The sequence below is a fragment of the Oncorhynchus masou genome, chromosome 22 (genome assembly GCF_036934945.1).
Source record: "Oncorhynchus masou masou isolate Uvic2021 chromosome 22, UVic_Omas_1.1, whole genome shotgun sequence".
Lineage (NCBI taxonomy): Eukaryota > Metazoa > Chordata > Actinopteri > Salmoniformes > Salmonidae > Oncorhynchus > Oncorhynchus masou.
Window position 1 is genome coordinate 40,985,016 of NC_088233.1, and position 21,808 is coordinate 41,006,823.

Below are 21,808 nucleotides of genomic sequence, written 5' to 3' on the forward strand. Positions count from 1 at the left end.
AATTTAAAGGCAATATTACCAAATACCAATTGAGTGTATGTAAACTTCTGACCCACTGGGAATGTGATAAAATAAATAAAACCTGAAATAAATCATTCTATTATTCTGACATTTCACATTCTTAAAATAAAGTGGTGATGCTAACTGACCTAAGATAGGGAGTTTTTACTAGGATTCAATGACATGAATTGTGAAAAACTGAGTTTAAATGTATTTGGCTAAGGTGTATGTAAACTTCCGACTTCAACTGTATATCACACGGTCACTCCACCAGGTCAACATGAATGTTGTTTGTTACTGCCAGTCAAACATTACAGCTTGATGCCCTTTTCTATGCCCCAAATGCTCTAGTGGTTATTGAACAGGCTTGAGGACACTAGGGTCATTTCAGGGACAGGGATATTGGAGCTTATTGTTATGTAAAAACATCAACACTGTTGAAACAGTGTGGTATTGTCGGAGTGATTTGTAATTAATAGATTTTAGATGTGTAACATCTCTTGTCAGAATGAGGATCAGACCAAAGCGCAGCGCGGTAACTGTTCATGATTTTTATTTATCAAAACACTCAAACAAAATAGCAAAGTGAAAAAACAAACAGTTCTGTAAGGCAAATAAACTATACAGAAAACAACTACCCACAAAACACAGGTGGGGAAAAGGCTACCTATATATGATTCCCACTCAGAGACAACGATAGACAGCTGCCTCTGATTGGGAACCACAAACACAAAGAAAAAAAATAAGAAATAAAAAACTAAGAAATAAAAAACTTGAATGCCCACCCTAGTCACACCTTGCCCTAACCAAAATAGAGAATAAAAGCCTCTCTATGGCCAGGGCGTGACAAGATGTGTATGATTTCATTTTTTTTTGCAAAACGCTATATTATACAGTATATCCATTGTTTAGCTGGAATGGAATGCATGTATCCTGTATATTTCACTGTGATATGTGGTTGTCTCACCTACTTAAGATGAAGGCGCAAACTGTAATTCACTCTGGATATGAGCCTCTGCTAAATGACTAAAATGTCAAATGTAAAAGTTTTACATATAGATTTCATATTACTGTATTTAATAATAAATGTATACAGTGCCTTGCGAAAGTATTCGGCCCCCTTGAACTTTGCGACCTTTTGCCACATTTCAGGCTTCAAACATAAAGATATAAAACTGTATTTTTTTGTGAAGAATCAGCAACAAGTGGGACACAATCATGAAGTGGAATGACATTTATTGGATATTTCAAACTTTTTAACAAATCAAAAACTGAAAAATTGGGCGTGCAAAATTATTCAGCCCCCTTAAGTTAATACTTTGTAGTGCCACCTTTTGCTGCGATTACAGCTGTAAGTCGCTTGGGGTATGTCTCTATCAGTTTTGCACATCGAGAGACTGAAATTTTTTCCCATTCCTCCTTGCAAAACAGCTCGAGCTCAGTGAGGTTGGATGGAGAGCATTTGTGAACAGCAGTTTTCAGTTCTTTCCACAGATTCTCGATTGGATTCAGGTCTGGACTTTGACTTGGCCATTCTAACACCTGGATATGTTTATTTTTGAACCATTCCATTGTAGATTTTGCTTTATGTTTTGGATCATTGTCTTGTTGGAAGACAAATCTCCGTCCCAGTCTCAGGTCTTTTGCAGACTCCATCAGGTTTTCTTCCAGAATGGTCCTGTATTTGGCTCCATCCATCTTCCCATCAATTTTAACCATCTTCCCTGTCCCTGCTGAAGAAAAGCAGGCCCAAACGATGAAGCTGCCACCACCATGTTTGACAGTGGAGATGGTGTGTTCAGGGTGGTGAGCTGTGTTGCTTTTACGCCAAACATAACGTTTTGCATTGTTGCCAAAAAGTTCAATTTTGGTTCCATCTGACCAGAGCACCTTCTTCCACATGTTTGGTGTGTCTCCCAGGTGGCTTGTGGCAAACTTTAAACAACACTTTTTATGGATATCTTTAAGAAATGGCTTTCTTCTTGCCACTCTTCCATAAAGACCAGATTTGTGCAATATACGACTGATTGTTGTCCTATGGACAGAGTCTCCCACCTCAGCTGTAGATCTCTGCAGTTCATCCAGAGTGATCATGGGCCTCTTGGCTGCATCTCTGATCAGTCTTCTCCTTGTATGAGCTGAAAGTTTAGAGGGACGGCCAGGTCTTGGTAGTTTTGCAGTGGTCTGATACTCCTTCCATTTCAATATTATCGCTTGCACACTTGGGATGTTAAAGCTTGGGAAATCTTTTTGTATCCAAATCCGGCTTTAAACTTCTTCACAACAGTATCTCGGACCTGCCTGGTGTGTTCCTTGTTCTTCATGATGCTCTCTGCGCTTTTAACGGACCTCTGAGACTATCACAGTGCAGGTGCATTTATATGGAGACTTGATTACACACAGGTGGATTGTATTTATCATCATTAGTCATTTAGGTCAACATTGGATCATTCAGAGATCCTCACTGAACTTCTGGAGAGAGTTTGCTGCACTGAAAGTAAAGGGGCTGAATAATTTTGCACGCCCAATTTTTCAGTTTTGAATTTGTTAAAAAGTTTGAAATATCCAATAAATGTCGTTCCACTTCATGATTGTGTCCCACTTGTTGTTGATTCTTCACAAAAAAATACAGTTTTATATCTTTATGTTTGAAGCCTGAAATGTGCAAAAGGTCGCAAAGTTCAAGTGGGCCGAATACTTTTGCAAGGCACTGTATATATTGATGTCACAAATGTATCATCTGTACATTTCTGTATTGTCACGTTCTGACCTTAGTTTCTTTTTATGTCTTTGTGTTAGGTCAGGGCGTGAGTTGGCGTGAGTTCTTTTTTCTATGTTATATTTCTATGTCTTGGCCTGGTATGGTTCTCAATCAGGGACAGCTGTCTATTGTTGTCTCTGATTGAGAACCATACCTAGGTACCCTTTTCCCCCACCTGTTTTTTGGGAAGTTAACTTTGTCTTTGTTCAGGGCACATAGCCCAAAGCTTCACGGTTTGGATTTTGTTCTTCGTTTGTCGGCGTAATTTTTGAATAAAGAGAAAATGTACGCTTACCATGCTGCACCATGGTCCAGTCCTCCAGCCAGCCGTGACAGAACTTCCCACCACCAACAGACCAAGCAGCATGGAAAGGTGGACTCCTGGACATGGGAGGACTTTCCATGGGAACAGGTGTAGGCAGCTAGGAGAGCAGAGGCAGCTGGAGAAAGGAACCAGCGGTGTGTGGGAACACGGCTGGCAAGGAAGCCTGAGAGGCAGCCCCCCCAAAAACATTTTGGAGGCACACGGGGAGTGTGGCAGAGTCAGGAAGCAGACCTGAGCCAACTCCCCGTGCTTACCGTCGAGCATGGGACTGGTCAGTCCCCGTGCTATGGGGTGATGCGCACGGTACTGAGGCTGAGTATTCACAGGCCGGTATGCTCGGTGCCAGCGTCCCGCATTTTCCGGGGGGAAGCTGGCATCCAGCCAGAACGGGTGAGGCCAGCTCTGCGCTCGAGACCTCCAGTGCGCCTCCACGGCCCAGTGTATCCTGTGCCTCCTCCCTGCACTCACCCTGAGGTGTGTCCCCAGCCCGGTGCCACCAGTGTCGGCACCACGCACGCGTCAGTCAGGAGCTGCCAGAGCCGCCCGTCAGTCAGGAGCCGCCCTTCACTCCAGAGCTGCTGGAATCTCCCGTCCATTCGGGGCCCGCTGCAGGGGTCCCCAGTCCGAGGTCGGTGGCGAGGGTCGCCGCGCCAAGGGCTCCGCTTAAGTGGGCCAAGACTATGGTGGAGTGGGGTCCACGTCCCACGCCAGAGCCGCCACCGCGGACAGACGCCTACCCAGACCCTCCCCTATAGGTTCAGGTTTTGCGGCCGGAGTCCGCACCTTTGGGGTGGGGGGTGGGGGGGGGGTACTGTCACGTTCTGACCTTAATTCCTTTGTTATGTCTTTGTTTTAGCTTGGTCAGGGCGTGAGTAGGGGTAGGTAGTCTATGTTCTTTTTTCTATGTTGTGGTTTTGTGTTTGGCCTGGTATGGTTCTCAATCAGAGGCAGGTGTTGTTCGTTGTCTCTGATTGAGAATCATACTTAGGTAGCCTTTTGCCACCTGTGTTTTGTGGGTGATTATTTCCTGTTTAGTGTTTTTGTCATTCACCTTACGGGACTGGTCGTTTATTGTTTTGTTCAGTGTTCAGTTATTTTATAAAAAATATGAACACTTACCACACCTTCTTCCACCACAGACGTTACATTTATACAAAATTTAGTTATTTGTTACATTTGACTGCAGTTCTACTTATTTCTCTGAGATGTAGGCGGATCTATAGCGTTTTGCAAAAAAAACCATGATAATTTGTCTCTCTGAAATCAAACCGTCAAGTGATAGATTTGAAACAAATACTGTACATGTCTGTCATTGAACAACCCCATGTCATGATTAGATAGTGAAAAACTCACCAATATCTTTCATAATTTCTTTAAACAATAAAAGCTCATTTCCCAACATTTCTGAAAATGTATATATCGAGTTTTGGAATGAAACTCTTCATACGTATGAATGACTAATACGTTGAAGTTAAAAACCACACTCTTCAAGTGATTGTTCCTCTATTAGGATGCAAGGGAGATACCTGTAGTCTCAGTGGCTACTCTGGAAGCCTTTGTCTTGTTGATGGATGCCTTCAGTCTGACGGTCACAATCAATTTGTACTCTGACGAGCCATCATCTCAAATACTGAGGAGAAAGTATGATTGATGAATATGTTGAGGAATGTATCTTGAAATTGTTCAGCAATTAATCTTGGTAAATCACAATAACAGTGCCAAAAATAATCCACTTTAGAATTGTAAAAAAAGAATAATATTTGAAACATGATATGGCTTGGCGCTAGCTATCTGCAATGCAGCCAGTTACCATGGGGATAGAACAACCCACACAACACCAACGTAATAATTACTGAATGACATTGAAACAAGTACAAAGAAGAGCAAAATATAGAGTTTTGCTAAATCCAAAGTCAATAATACACAGATAAACATAAAATGATACCTAAGAGAATTAGTAACCAATGTCAATATTTACATATACCTATGATGAGCTCCTCTTATTATAGTGTTGATGTTGTGTACTTTAGATACATGAGCAGAAGACAAATGTATCATTGTCCACTGTAACAAATGGACTAATAAAGTGGTAATTAGCAAATCTGTGGAGTGACACACGTGACTAACAGGAAACTAATGCAATTCTACTACCTCACTCCTCCAGGACGGTCCTGATCACTCTGACGTCGGTGGTGTTGCTGGTCATCAGTACTGACTGGATCAGCTGGGACAACCTGAACCGCGGCTTTCTGCCTAGCGACGAGGTCTCCAGGGCCTTCCTGGCTTCCTTCATCCTGGTCTTTGACCTGCTCATTGTCATGCAGGTAGGGGCTCCCCCATGGCCAATTAAAAACTAGCTGGGCTCCATTACTCTCCCCCTCTTTTTTTCCCTTTATCTCTCCCGTTCCTCACCCCTCCCTCAGTCACAGGGGCACTGCGGCACTGGGTTGAGAGAGCGAGAGAGGGAGACGTTTGATCAGTCAGAGCCTGCATGACTACACACCCACAGCTGCTTCTGATTTATATCTCTACCCTACATCCACCCAGCCATCCCCCTATCTAGCCATCCCCTAACCAGCCATTCCCCTAACCAGCCATCCCCCTAACCAGCCATTCCCCTAACCAGCCATCCCCTTAACCAGCCATCCCCCTATCCAGCCATTCCCCTAACCAGCCATCCCCCCAGCCATTCCCCTAACCAGCCATCCCCCTAACCAGCCATCCCCCTATCCAGCCATCCCTCTATCCAGATATCCCCCTGTCCAGCCATCCCTGAATCCAGCCATCCCTCCATTCGGCCATCCCTCCATCCGGCCAGGCTTCAGCTAAGGACTTACCCGTGCTCTCCTCTTCTGTGAACCCAGGACTTTTCTAATCATGACTCATAACATTTCATGTTTTCTTTCCTTTTTCCACTCAATGTCCTCCATCCCTCCATCCCACAGGAGCCTATACATCAATAAAGTGTTTGTCAGTGGCATACTCATGAATATGCAAATGTATTTGTCTGGGTAGAAAATGCATAGCGGTGTTTCAAGGAGAGAAGGCTTTCAACACAGTAGCCTCAAGCCAAATACAGACTGGGTGGTTTGGAATTCAGGCCTAATTCAGGCCTAATTCAGGCCTAATTCAGGCCAGGCTTCTACTTATGTTTAATAGACATATTTTATCCGCTTTCTTATTGCTTAAAGGATTACATAGTCTAATATCTAGTAGCCCTTAATTGTCTGTTTCCATATGTTTTATGTGATAAATAACTAGTAACTTCTCATGGATGACTGTACACATTATTGTCTAATAAATCCAGGCTGTGTCACATCCGGCCGTGATGGGGAGTCCCATAGGGCGGTGCACAATTGGCCCAGCATCGTCGGGCTTGGCCGGGCTGGGCCATCATTGTAAATAAGACTTTGTTCTTAACTGACTTGCCTAGTTAAATAAATAAAAATGAAATACCTCAGTTTCCCTTTTACTCTTCAGAGGCGATACCTGTGGCTATATGGCACAATTCTTGTTTTTACAGGGCTATGATGATTAGTAAACAATGATTTATATGTAGCATACAATAAATTACTAAATCGTTATTTCCTGTTATTGCTCACCTCGGTCGTTCAGTTGATATATTTAAATAACGTATTACATAGTCAACTGTTGAATGACTTATTTCTGATTAACATGGCCGTTTTTCTCGTTGTTTCAAGTTTTATTCGTTGTATCATGTTTAGTCTTTGAATAGGCTTCACTTTTCACTGGTGTCTCCTCTGTTCTCAGAAACGGGCTAATGCGTAGTGACCAGTTTTTTCCGCCAGCTGTCAGTTGAAGCTCTCCTGCCTCAGACATCATCCCATATCACTACTGCAGTCTCCATAATGTGACTTCCTCATTTGACTCTCTAGTCCCAGCCAGTACCCAACTACTCACCAATCACACTCCTGTTTTTCACCGCTGGGCTGTATTTCACTCTCATTCCGATGCCTTTGTTTATGATAGCTCGCCCCCCTCTCATTTTCTGCGCTGTGTACAGCACGCACGTTTACTAGGGTTATTTTATGGTTTCAATAAATAACCGTTAGCGCTCACAAGGACCTGAGGCCTGCTGTCATTGCACTCTATTGTGGCATAGTCTATAAAAACCTCTCTACTCCTCCTTCCGCCATTCCGACCCACATCATTCCAAATGGCTTCATTCACCTTCATGTAGGCGTGTTGTGGCTGGTAGTTAATCTCGCACCTCCATGAGAAATTAACAGACACAATTAACGGACTGGGCTGGATTTACCTCTCAGCTGATGGAGATTTGCGGGGCTTTTATCTGGGTATTTGATAGTCTAGTATATTCTTCAGTTTTTTACCCAGGTGTGTGTGTGTGTGTGTGTGTGTAACTTTGCAGACTTAAAGACTTGTGTGAGTGAGTGTGTGGTGTGTGCGTGCACGTCTGTGTGTGTGTTTATGTCCTAGAGACGTATTATTTTATGCGAGGGGGCACATTGCTTAAATGCCATCCTTATTAGTGGGACTGATTCAGGAAACAAGTATACATGAGTAAGTGGAAGGCCTAATTAATATCTAGGGGGGGATATCTATATTCATATACTCACATATGAAAAGGTAATCCATTTGTAAGTATTGAAAATGGCTGCTGTTTAGTTAAATAACTATCACTAAAAAAGAACATCCACAAATCTAGTTGTTTCAAAAAAATATTATTATGTAAGCGAACTGCTTCCACAGCCCTTTTTTTTGTTTACTCACTTTTTGGTCCAAGTGTTACCTGAACAAACAGATAATGTGTTGCCCAAACTTAGCTACAATTTGAGAAAACGTTTGCAAAAAATTCAGTCAATTTAATATGATGTGTTTGCTTAAGTTGTCTCATATGTTCATTCAACTGGAAATTATTATTTGTACATCTTAACTAAAAAGGCTGTGGAACTGGTTAAACACACACAAACAGTGCTTTTAACATACAATGTTTTCAATATTTTACATACATGATTACATTGTGTACGTTCATTTATACTGTCATTATTATTCAACATGTCCCCACTTGGGATTTGAACTCACTACCTCTTGATTCATGGCATTCCAATCTTCCTGCTACACCACCATGTCTGTGCAATTATCAGTTAACAGGTTTGGGGAGTAATCTATTACAAAAAAAAAAGGGTAACTGTAATCGTTACCAACAAAAGTATTGTAATCATGGGACCACTCAGATTTGTACATTGTCAGCTCGGGGATTTGAACTTGAACCTTCCGGTTACTAGTCCAACGCTCTAACCACCAGGCTACCCTGCCGCTCTGTGTGTGTCTTCGGGTTATCTAAGATGTACAGCATGTTTCTCTGTCTGTTCAACACATATTCTTCCCAGACATTATCTTCGGCATATTTCATTGATCTTACATTGTAGAGTCTTTATTGACTTTTCCCAATCAGGGACTTAGGAGGCACAGAGTGGTTCGTGATGTCTGTATTGAGTGGTTTGTGATGTGTTTTGACATGAGGAACCCCCAATGCACAAAGGCACAGTACAGGGCCCTGTAAACACACTGTGCACTGCAGCTCTCAGTTAGGCTTTTGACCTCTGTGGTACCTTACCCATCAATAGACAACTCTCCTGAATCCCTAGCAAGTACCATGAAAAGAAATCCCTGTTGTTCACTTTGGAAAATAATGTATTGTTGTCTCTGATTTTATGCTTGGTCTTACATGATGTGTGTTGTTTACTTTAGTAAAAGCTGTCACTATGAAATACTTCTGATCAGATGGACTCCTGGGATGGTTGTTGAAAATGAGCGGGAGCTAGACACAGTAGGGTGCAAAGCATTGGATGATTGTGTATCAAATCAAACGTGATTCGTCACAAGCGCCAAATACAACCTTACAGTGAAATGCTTACTTACAAGCCCCTAACCAACAATGCAGTTAAAAAATATGAATAAGAATAAGAAATCAAAGGAACAAGTAATTAAAGAGCAGCAGTAACATAACAGTAGAGGGCTTATATACCGGGGGTACTGGTACAGAGTCAATGTGTGGGGGCACCGGTTAGTCGAGGTAATATGTACAGTTGAAGTCGGAAGTTTACATACACTTAAATCTTGTTTTTCAACCACTCCACAAATGTTTTGTTAACAAAGTATAGGTTTGGCAAGTCGGTTAGGACATTTACTTTGTGCATGACACAAGTCATTTTCCCAACAATTGTTTACAGACAGATTATTTCACTTATAATTCACTGTATCACAATTCCAGTGGGTCAGAAGTTTACACACACTAAGTTGACTGTACCTTTAAACAGCTTGGAAAATTCCAGAAAATGATGTCATGGCTTTAGAAGCTTCTGATAGGCTAATTGACATCATTTGAGTCATTTGAAGGTGTACCTGTGGATGTATTTCAAGGCCTACCTTCAAACTCAGTGCCTCTGCTTGACATCATGGGAAAATCTAAAGAAATCAGCCAAGACCTCAGAAAAAGAATTGTAGACCTCCACAAGTCTGGTTCATCCTTGGGAGCAATTTCCATACGCCTGAAGGTACCACGCAGGTAAACACCATGGGACCACGCAGCCGTCATACCGCTCAGGAAGGAGATGCGTTCTGTCGCCTAGAGATGAACGTACTTTGGTGCGAAAAGTGCAAGTCAATCCCAGAACAACAGCAAAGGACCTTTTGAAGATGCTGGAGGAAACAGGTACAAAAGTATCTATATCCACAGTAAAACGAGTCCTATATCGACATAACCTGAAAGGCCACTCAGCAAGGAAGAAGCCACTGCTCCAAAACCGCCATAAAAAAGCCAGACTACGGTTTGCAACTGCACATGGGGACAAAGATCATACTTTTGGGAGAAATGTCCTCTGTTCTGATGAAACAAAAATATAACTGTTTGGCCATAATGACCATCGTTATGTTTGGAGGAAAAAGGGGGAGGCTTGCAAGCCAATGAACACCATCCCAACCGTGAAGCACGAGTGTGGCAGCTTCATGTTGTGGGGGTGCTTTGCTGCAGAGATACTGGTGCACTTCACAAAATAGATGGCATCATGAGGCAGGAAAATTATGTGGATTTATTGAAGCAACATCTCAAGACATCAGTCAGAAAGTTAAAGCTTGGTCGCAAACGGGTCTTCCAAATGGAAGAATACTTTCAAAGTTGTGGCATAATGGCTTAAGGATAACAAAGTCAAGGGATTGGAGTGGCCATAACAAAGCCCATAACAAATTAGGCACTTTAGTATTGCCAGTGTAACATTATAGCTTCCGTCCCTCTCATCGCTCCTACCTGGGCTCGAACCAGGAACACATCGACAACAACCACCTTCGAAGCAGCGTTACCCATGCAGAGCAAGGGGAACAACTACTCAAAGTCTCAAAGCGAGTGACGTTTGAAACGCTATTAGCGGTCACCCCGCTAACTAGCTAGCCATTTCACATCGGTTACAGCCTAATCTCGGGAGTTGATAGGCTTGAGGTCATAAACAGCGCAATGCTTGAAGCATTGCAAAGAGCTGCTGGCAATATGCACGAAAGTGCTGTCTGAATGAATGCTAACGAGCCTGCTTTGCCTACCATCGCTCAGTCAGACTGCTCTATCAAATCATAGCCTTAATTATAACATAACACACAGAAATACGAGCCTTAGGTCATTAATATGGTCAAATCCGGAAACTATCATCTCGAAAACAAAACGTTTATTATTTCAGTAAAATACGGAACCGTTCTGTATTTTATCTAACGGGTGCCATCCATAAGTCTAAATATTGCTGTTACATTGTACAACCTTCAATGTTATGTCATAATTACGTAACATCCTGGCAAATTAGTTCGCAATGAGCCAGGCGGCCCAAACTGTTGCATATACCCTGACTCTGCGTGCAATGAACGCAAGAGAAGTGACACAATTTCACCTGGTTAATATTACCTGCTAACCTGGATTTCTTTTAGCTAAATATAGGTTTAAAAATATATACCTCTGTGTATTGATTTTAAGAAAGGCATTGATGTTTATGGTTAGGTACAGTCGTGCAACGATTGTGCTTTTTTCGCAAATGTGCTTATGTTAAATCATCCCCCGTTTGGCAAAGTTGGCTGTCTTTGTTATGAAGAAATAGTCTTCACACAGTTCGCATGAGCCAGGTGGCCCAAACTGCTGCATATACCCTGACTCTGTTGCAAGAGAAGTGACACATTTTTCCTAGTTAAAATAAATTCATGTTAGCAGGCAATATTAACTAAATATACAGGTTTAAAAATATATACTTGTGTATTGATTTTAAGAAAGGCATTGATGTTTATGGTTAGGTACACATTGGAACAACGACAGTCATTTTTCACGAATGCGCACCGCATTGATTATATGCAACGCAGGACATGCTAGATAAACTAGTAATATCATCAACCGTGTGTCAACTAGTGATTATGATTGATTGATTGTTTTTTATAAGTTAAGATAAGCTAGATAAGCTAGCAACTTACCTTGGCTTCTTACTGCATTTGCGTAACAGGCAGTCTCCTCGTGGAGTGCAATGTAAAGCAGGTGGTTAGAGCGTTGGACTAGGTAACCGTAAGGTTGCAAGATTGAATCGCCGAGCTGACGAGGTAAAACTCTGTCGTTCTGCCCCTGAACAAGGCAGTTAACCCACCGTTCCTAGGCCATCGTTGAAAATAAGAATGTGTTTGTAACTGACTTGCCTAGTTAAATAAAGGTGAAAAAACCCATATCGGCCATTCGGTCAACCTCTAATGTAAACCTCTGACCCACTACAAATGTGATGAAGGAAATAAATCGTTCTCTCTACTGTTATTCTGACATTTCACATTCTTAAAATGAAGTGGTGATCCTAACAGACCTAAAACAGGGAATTTGTACTCGGATTAAATGTCAGGAATTGTGAAAAACTGAGTTTAAAAGTAGTTGGCTAAGGTATATGTAAACTTCTGACTTCAACTGTACATGTAGGTAGAATTATTTAAGTGACTATGTATAGATAATGACAGAGTAGCAGTGGAGGAAAAGAGGGGGTGGAGGGGCAGTGCAAGTAGTCTAGGTATCCATTTGATTAGATGTTCAGGAGTCTTATGGCTTGGCAGAGAGACCTGTCTATGACTAGGGTGGCTGGAGTCTTTGACAATTTTTTAGGGCCATCCTCTGACACCGCCTGGTATAGAGGTTCTGGATTGCAGGAAGCTTGGCCCCAGTGATGTACTGGGTTGTTCGCACTACCCTCTGTAGCACCTTGCGGTCGGAGGCCCGAGCAGTTGCCATACCAGGCAGTGATGCAACCAGTCAGGATGCTCTCAATGGTGCAGCTGTAAAACCTTTTGAGGATCTGAGGACCCATGCCAAATCTTTTCAGTCTCCTGGGGAGGAGTAGGTTTTGTCGTGCCCTCTTCACAACTGTCTTGGTCTGCTTGGACAATGTTAGTTAGTTGGTGATGTGGACACCAAGGAACTTGAAGCTCTCAACCTGCTCCACTACAACCCCATCGATGAGAATGGGGGTGTGCTCGGTACTCCTTTTCCTGTCGTATGCAATGTGTTCATGTGTTTGTACCTGTCCCTATTCAAATAAACCATGAATAAAATATAGTCTATTGGGATGTGTTTTCAGGACTGGGAGTTCCCTCAGTTCATGGGCGACCTTGATATGAACCTGCCTGGCATGTCCACCACACAGCTCAAGTTCAAACTTCCTGTGTGCAAGAGCATCTTCAAAGAGGAGTACCACATTCATATCACAGGTACGGACATTACCAAGCGACATGTATTACATACAAAACATACTATACTTTTCCCACATTTTGTTACGTTACAGCCTTATTCTAAAATGTATTAAATAAAATACAATTCTCGACAATCTATACACAATATCCCATAATGACAAAGTGAAAATAGGTTTTTGGAAAATGTTGCTAATTTCTTAAATACAAAAAAAACGGAAAAGTCACATTTATATAAGTATTCAGACCCTTTAGTCAGTACTTTGTTTTTTATGTATTTTTATTTAAACTTTATTTAACTAGGCAAGTCAGTTAAGAACCAACTCTTATTTACAATGACAGCCTACGCTGGCCAAACCCTAACCCGGACGACGCTGGGCCAATTGTGCGCTGCCCTATGGGACTCCCAATCATGGTCGGTTGTGATACAGCCTGGGATCAAACCAGGGTTTGTAGTGGCGCCTCTAGGACTGAGATGTAGTGCCTTGGATGGCTGCACAACTCAGGAGTACCTTTGGCAGCGATTACCCCATAATGACAAAGCGAAAACAGGTTTTTAGACATTTTTGCAAATGTATTAAAAATAAAAACAGAAATAGTTTATTAAGTATTCAGACCCTTTGCTATATGAGACTCGAAATTGAGCTCAGGTGCATCCTGTTTCCATTGATCATCCTTGAGATGTTTCTACAACTTGATTGGAGTCCACCTGTGGTAAATTCAATTGATTGGACATGATTTGGAAAGGCACACACCTGTCTATATAAGGTCCCACAGCCATGAGGTCGAAGGAATTGTCCGTAGAGCTCCGAGCAGGATTATGTGGAGGCACAGATCTGGGGAAGAGTACCAAAACATTTCTGCAGCATTGAAGGTCCCCAAAAACACAGTGGCCTCAATCATTCTTAAATTGAAGAAGTTTGGAACCACCAAGACTCTTCCGAGATCTGTCCACCCGGCCAAACTGAGCAATCGGGGGAGAAAGGACTTGATCAGGATGTGACCAAGAACCCGATGGTCACTCTTGAGGAAGCTCCAGAGTTTCTATGTGGAGAAGGACAACCATCTCTGCAGCACTCCACCAATCAGGCATCTATGGTAAAGTGGCCAGACGGAAGCTACTCCTCAGTAAAAGGCATATGACAGCCCACTTGGAGTTTGCCAAAAGGCACCTAAATGACTCTCAGACCATGACAAACAAGATTCTCTGGTCTGATGAAACCAAGATTGAGCTCTTTGGCCTGAATGCCAAGCGTTACGTCCGGAGGAAACCAGTGCATCAAGCTGTGGGCCTGTTTTTCAGCGACAGGGACTGGGAGACTAGTCAGGATCGAGGGAAAGATGTACGGCGCAAAGTACAGAGAGATCCTTGATGAAAACCTGCTCCAGAGCACTCAGGACATCCGACTGGTGCGAACATATCTGGAGAGACCTGAAAATAGCTGTGCAGAGGATCTGCAGAGAAGAATGAGAAAAACAAATACCTGTATACTGGTGTGCCAAGCTTGTAGCGTCATACCCAATAAGACTCGAGGCTGTAATTGCTGACAAAAGTGCTTCAACAAAGTACTGAGGAAAAGGTCTGAATACTTATGTAAATGTGAATTTTCAGTTTATTGTATTTCAGAAATTTGCTAAATTTACAACAACAAGAAAAATTGCTTTTCATTATGGGGTATTGTGTATAGATTGATGAGGGGAAAAAACAATTGAATGCATTTTAGAATAAGGCTGTAATGTTACACAATGTCGAAAAAGTCAAAGGGTCTGAATACTTTCCCGAATGCACTATATCTGCCCAATTGATTTAGATGGTATAGAGGTATACCACTATTATTTAAATGTTTTCACTCTCCATCTGGCCAGCTGTGCTGGTTGCACCATGATTCTAAGATGAAAAGAGATCAGATGCACCTGTTGTAACATGTCTTTTTCATCCCACCAGCAGGTCTTGTTTCTGACATCCTCTTCCCCCTTGCTGAGGTGTAATGTGCCTCAATCAAATCAAATGTGATTTTTTTGTATGCTTCGTAAACAACAGGTGTGGACTAACACAGTGAAATGCTTACTTATGGGCCCTTCCCAACAATGCAGAGAGAAAGAAAATAGAGAAATAATAGAAAAGTAAAACAGGTAATAATAAAAATACTAATAGTTGGATAATAGATCCAATGAGTAACAATAACTTGGCTATCCATATACAAGGAGTACCAGTACCGAGTCCATGTACAGGGTTTGTAATTGAGGTAGATATGTGATGAGTCAAAAAAGGTAGTGCAAAAGAGTCAATGCAGATAGTTAAATAGTTCACCAAATAGACTAACTATTTAGCAGTCTTATGGCTAGAAGCTGTTCGGGGTCCTACTGTTGTTTCCAGACTTGGTGCATTGCCATGCGGTAACAGTCTATGACTTGGGTGGCTGGAGGCTTTGACAATATTTAGTGCCTTCCTCTGACACCGCCTGGTATAGAGGTCTTGGATGGCAGGGAGCTTGGCCCCAGTGATGTACGGGACTGTCCGCGCTACCCTCTCTAGCGCCTTGCGGTCGGATGTTGAGCAGCTGCTATACCAAGTGGTGATGCAGCCAGTCTAGATGCTCTCAATGATGCAGCTGTTTTCCTTTTTGAGGATCTGAGTGCCCATGCCAGTCCTGTAGTCCACGATTAGCTCCTTTGTCTTGCTGACGTTGAGGGAGAGGTTGTTGTCCTGGCAGTCTCTGACGTCTTTCCTATAGCCTGTCTCATCATCATCAGTGATCAGGCCTACCACCGTTGTGTCGCGGTGGGGTTTGAGTCAGGCGGTGCCACTCAGTCATGGGTGAGCAGGGAGTACAGGAGCACTCATAAAAAACTGTTGAAGGCTGAGCTGTAGTCAATGAACAGCGTTCTCACATAGCTGTTCTTCTTGTCCAGATGGGAAAGGGCAGTGTGGAGTGCAGTAGAGATTGCGCTCCACACTGTTTATCTATTGGGATGAATTGGAATGGGTCCAGAGTTTCTGGGATGATGGTGTTGACGTGAGCCACAATCAGCCTTTCAAAGCATTTCATGGCTACAGATGTGAGCGCTACGGGGCAGTAGTCATTTAGACAGGTTACATTGGTGTTCTTGGGCACAGGGACTATGGTGGTCTGCTTGAAACATGCTGGTATTACAGACTACAAGTCCATGCTAGGTAAAGCTCCGCCTTATCTCAGTTCACTGGTCACGATGGCAACACCCATCCGTAGCACGCGCTCCAGCAGGTGTATCTCACTGATCATCCCTAAAGCCAACACCTCATTTGGCCGCCTTTCGTTCCAGTACTCTGCTGTCTGTGACTGGAACGAATTGCAAAAATCCCTGAAGTTGGAGACTTTTATCTCCCTCACCAACTTCAAACATGTGCTATCTGAGCAGCTAACCGATCGCTGCAGCTGTACATAGTCTATTGGTAAATAACCCACCCATTTTCACCTACCTCATCCCCACACTGTTTTTATTTATTTACTTTTCTGCTCTTTTGCACACCAGTATCTCTACCTGTACATGACCATCTGATCATTTATCACTCCAGTGCTAATCTGCAAGGTTGTAATTATTCGCCTACCTCCTCATGCCTTTTGCACACAATGTATATAGACTTGCCTTTTTTGTACTGTGTTATTGACTTGTTAATTGTTTACTCCATGTGTAACTCTGTGTTGTCTGCTCACACTGCTAAGCTTTATCTTGGCCAGGTCGCAGTTGCAAATGAGAACTTGTTCTCAACTAGCCTACCTGGTTAAATAAAGGTGAAAAAAAAAAAATTAAAAAATATAAAACTGAGTCAGGGAGAGGTTAAAACTGTCAGTGAAGACACTTGCCAGCTGGTCAGCACAGACTCTGAGTACACGTCCTGGTAATCCGTCTAGCCCAGAGGCCTAGTGAATGTTAACCTGTTTACAGGTCTTACTCACACCGGTTACGTGATCACACAGTCAAACATATTCTCAGAGAGTACACTCTTCCATTTAAACCATCACCCATGTTTCATTACGTTCCACGGCATGCTCCCAGGGACAACCATCAAAGTGGAGAGAAACGAATGTTCCGGTGCTAAATGTTAAACTGTTCAAACGCTCCCTGATTTACACTAGGTTGTTAACCCTAATGCATCGCACACTCATTTAGCATTATGTTAAATGGTCTAACACTATGTGACTGCTTTGACTAAAAGCTTATCAACGGTGTTGCATCTCAGGAAAGGGAGGGAATGGTGTCACATGTACCCAGGGAATCATCTGCCTTTAGATAAGTAAACCTGGAGAGATTGCTACCATTACTGTAATGAACCTCATTTCATTAAGAGTCCATGTTGGACCTATGTTAGAGGAATTTACTTCCTATATGTTCATTAACCAATTCAATTGTGACAAAGCAAAATACCTTGTCCACTTATAAGAATTTGTTAGGTTCTTATTTGCATAAAATTGACAAAGATCAGTCTCAAAATTCATCTGTAGCGTTTATTCCCGAGAGCTCTGCCCATAATCACATGTACATTAGTTTACATATCACACATAACGTCATGTCTTACGAAAATGTCCCTCCTCCTCCTGGATCATGACAAAGCTGCTTTTCAATTCAATTCCAACACATACACATTGCTTATCTTCTGCTACCACGTTACACAATGTACTGCAGCCCAACGGTTTTTCCCCTTCCTGGTTGGGGACCAGACATATTTCCCGTTGTTAGTTTCACTGTGGACACGAGTTGTCTGTTGACCCTTCCTCTTGGCCTATGTACCAACATATTCTTTAACAAACAACAGACCACTCTGTGAATTATAACTCTACGCCAAATGTATACATTATTTAGTCATTATTGATTTTTAAAAAATCCTTCAGCAACCTAGTACCTGCAAGTGCCTTAACACATACTGTCTGTCTTTCTGTGTTTTGTGAATTGATTACCTTGGATGACTTAGATTCATAAAAGCTTTCTAATTTGTCCCAACAGTACAGCAATCAGTGAATGAAAGGACATGTCAAAGTCAGCTTGGGCACAAAACAATATGCAATTATTCTTGATTTTTTTTCATAAAGAAGTTACTGTAACTGCCACACCATTTCTTTCTCCCTGCAGGTAAGTGGTTCAACTACGGCATCATCTTCCTGGTGTTGATCCTGGACCTGAACATGTGGAAGAACCAGATCTTCTACAAGCCCTACGAGTACGGCCAGTACGTTGGTCCAGGGGAGAAGATCTTCACCGTGGAGGAGCCCCACACGCTGGGTGACTTCAACCGCAGCACGCTCACCTACAAGTGGCGCTCCAGCAACGTAGATCCGCTGACCAACCGTTCGTATGTCCATCGGGACATGTTCCTGCACAGCCGCTACGTGGGCGCCAGCCTGGACATCAAGTGCCTGGCCTTCATCCCCAGCCTGGCTGCCTTTGTTCTCTTTGGCTTCTTCATCTGGCTGCTGGGACGTTTCCAGGACAGCGAGACCTTCCCGGAGAGCCAGGTGGACAAGACGTACGAGAGGATTAAGAGGAAGTCTCCGTCGGAGTATAGTAAGGACATGGGCGTCACGCCAGAGGAGGTGCACATCTCTATGAGCGAGACGCTCAAACGTTCCGGAACCCCCATGCTGCTGTCAGTGGACGGGCACTTGGCTCCGCACACCGCCAGCTCCACCAACTCCATCTCGCCTGTTTCCACGGAGACCCAGGAGACGCACCCCAGCATAGTCATTGACAGCGCGGAGACGGGAGAACCAGCGGTTTCCTTTGAAGTCAGTAAACTCTCACCGCCCTGACCTTACTGCCCTTAGGGGAAATACTGCCACTGTCTGCTGCTGACAGACACATAGCCTGAAGGGAGGATATGAGACCAGAGAATACAGACTAAGACCAAACTGAAAGACAATTTCAGTCCAGATCTTTTCAGTCTGGGTGGATATTGAACACAACACTGATTGAGTGTTCCTACAGCAGAGGATGTAGCTACACTGGCCTCTTGGGTTCTTCTGGACTATTTGGTTTGGCGACCAGTCTTTTTGTAAGACCGTGTTTTTAAGATCTCTAAGGTGACACCAACACAATGACAAACAGGTTATTTTTAACCTCCCTCACTGCAAAGTCATATTGTCAACATGGTGCTATCGCTTGATTTGACGTTTTTCTAATAGCACGGTGTATTTTCTTATCGTGACGCATTTTGGTGCCTATGTGGGAGAACTACTTCTACAGTCGATCGTGACCTCGGGACTATAAGGCTCTATCGGCGCAAAGAATAGTTCTGAGATATTGAGCATGAAAGTTTTCACATTCCAGATCTCAGAACTGTTTTGTAGTGAATTCTTCATTCATAACCTATTAAGGTCCTCACCTTAAAGGTATCTAAATTGCAGAGTACCAAAATCCTAAGACATTTGTAAATGTTTTTTTTTTTTTTAGGGACTTGCAAACGCAGATAGAAACTTATGGTTCTGAGATGTCAATCTGGCTTCAGCCATAAGATTCTATCTGCCACAGAATGTTGCAATGATTTCAATTTCAAAATAAAAGTACAATCATGTAAGGATTCCTTCCAATCACATCATCAAATATATGAATTAATGTTCATCACACATCTGATAAACTGATGCCAAATAAAATATATCCTAATAGCATCATTGGTCTGGATGAGTAAACGGACATATTTTTCTGGTCTTAGTCAGTAAACTACTTCCTAGTTATCAATCAAATGTGTTACTGTACGTTAGTAATTTTGGTCAAATACTCCTTCCATGGAGGTTTTTCGTACTGATATAAACAGTAATGCCTCTTCAATGGGCCTTAAACATGGTCTAAGGCTCCTGTGTTTATTTATTTATTTATTTTTTTACCACAAAGGGCTTAAGTGATGGCCATTCTTCTGTAAAAGTGATGAAAAAAATCTGTCATTGCAAATGAGGACCAGAACCTATGATATCAATAATCGAGGACTGTGGGCTATAAGATTCTATCTGCAAAATGTATGGTTTTGAGATAATAAGTATTTTTCAAGTCCCAGATTTCAAGACTGTTTTGTGATGTCTTCCTCTTTCATGACTCAAAAAGTATATCACCTTACTAACAATAGTTTTTGATTGACAACCCAGTCTTGTGTGATTGGATTGCAGATAGTACCTTACAGCGCCAAGTTCAAAGGTGTTTGCGCAGATAAAACCTTCAGATATTCTTTCCATGGTGAATGGACTTTTTCACAATTCAGACATATTTTACATGTGAATGACCTAAAGTGCAACTCTTTTGTGAATAATTAGTTTAAAACCTTATAGTCCCAAGGTCTCGCGATGCATGACACCCAATTGTCATGGCTAGTTTATTGTAACACTGCAGTTTTACAGCTGAAGAGGTGGCCTTGATAACCCACATCCACTAAAGGACCCATGTCCAAAATACAGTATTATAGCTTACAGTCTATAGCTGCAGCAAAACAAATGATGTCTGATGATATGTGTCTGTCTTGTTCATTTTCAGTGTTTCACTTGACTACGTTTACCTTTTCAGACTTCAGGACTGATTTATCAATTCATTTGTCATCCTTGATCATTCTCACATATCCCATCTTCATGCGTTTATTTTCTTGTAGTCATAGAAATGCCTGGATTGCTAAGCCTCATGATGATGATAATAATGCTATCATGATGACCTATTTATTTTCTGGATGTAAGATAGCTCCTAGGCATCATCTATTTTCAAATAACAAACAAAAGTCAACTCATGGTCGCTTATCTATCTGGTAATTATACTCAAACAAATGCAAGTGAATGAAAGGTCATTTGCCCTTGGCCTGGTAAATGTGCTTTTGTTATACAAGGGGAGAGAATTTCACCAAATCTAACTGCTGCACCTAATTGCTGCACCCATATCATATACCCCAGCAGTATACTGTATGTACCACTATTACGACCCTGGTTCAAAGCCAGTATTGGGGTCATGGTTTGGTTTGAGGACACATGGAGACCTATTTACTTACAGCTGACAAGCAAAAGATAGTGGGAGATTTTCTTGAGTTGTGAAAGTTGTTATATCACATACGTTAGGTGTGTGACTACTGTATACCAATGCTCTGTTATTGAAGTGTTTTCTAACAATGCCTTTGTGTGTGTGTGTTTGTGTGTGTGTGTGTGTGTGTGTCAGAGAGGGTGAGGATGGCCAATTCTGTGAAGAGGTCAATGTAGTCAACATAAGTGGTGTATGACCCTTGGTTCAGTGATCCCCCTCTACACTTTACAGATCAAAGTCCTCCATTACAGCTCAACTTATTTCATTTTGGAGATATGGCTGTGCGACAGGCAACACATTGCTAAATGTATGAGGTAATGGCTAAATGAGTGTGTTTATCTCACTTTAAGTAATCTAGTGATATATTTGTAATGTATTGTGCTTTGGGTGAAACTGAATGTTCCCCCTGCTGTTATACATGGTATTGTATTGCATAACTGACAGATAGTTTGCATCCTTGTGTGTGTGGTTGTGTGTTTTTTAATAAACAAAGGATATCTCTTTTTAACATGTTGGCTACAATAAATGTCCGTTGAATAATGCTATCAATAAAATGAATACATTTTGCTACAGGCTAGTGTGACGTGCCCTTAATTATACTTTGTGGAGTTGACAAAGAATATCCATGTGAGATACACTCCATGACCAAAAGTGCTTGTTGAACATTTCATTCCAAAATCATGGGCATTAATATGGAGTTGGTCCCCCCTTTGCTGCTATAACTGCCTCCAGTCTTCTGGGAAGTCTTTCCACTAGATGTTGGAACATTTTTGTGGGGACTTGCTTCCATTCAGCCACAAGAGCATTAGTTTGGTCGAGCACTGATGTTGGGCGAAAGGCCTGGATCGCAGTCGGCGTTCCAATTCATCCCAAAGGTGTTAGATGGGGTTGAAGTCAAGTTCTTCCACACTGATCTCGACAAAGAGCTCCAGAGTTCCTCTGTGGAGATGGGAGAACCTTCCAGAAGGACAACC

General features: G+C 42.3%; 1 protein-coding gene across 2 annotated transcripts in view; it reads left to right on the plus strand.

Annotated features, from left to right (window-relative positions):
* LOC135509505 (transmembrane protein 117-like) overlaps nucleotides 1-21,404 on the plus strand; it is a 68,905-nt gene extending 47,501 nt beyond the window's left edge. For both annotated transcript variants that reach the window (XM_064930229.1, XM_064930228.1), the window contains exons 6-8: nucleotides 5,251-5,410; nucleotides 12,704-12,833; nucleotides 17,922-21,404. In XM_064930229.1, coding sequence (XP_064786301.1) covers nucleotides 5,251-5,410; nucleotides 12,704-12,833; nucleotides 17,922-18,598 — 967 coding nt within the window. In that variant the 3' untranslated portion in view covers nucleotides 18,599-21,404. The remainder of the gene's footprint in view (nucleotides 1-5,250; nucleotides 5,411-12,703; nucleotides 12,834-17,921) is intronic.
* Nucleotides 21,405-21,808: the final 404 nt, after the last annotated feature.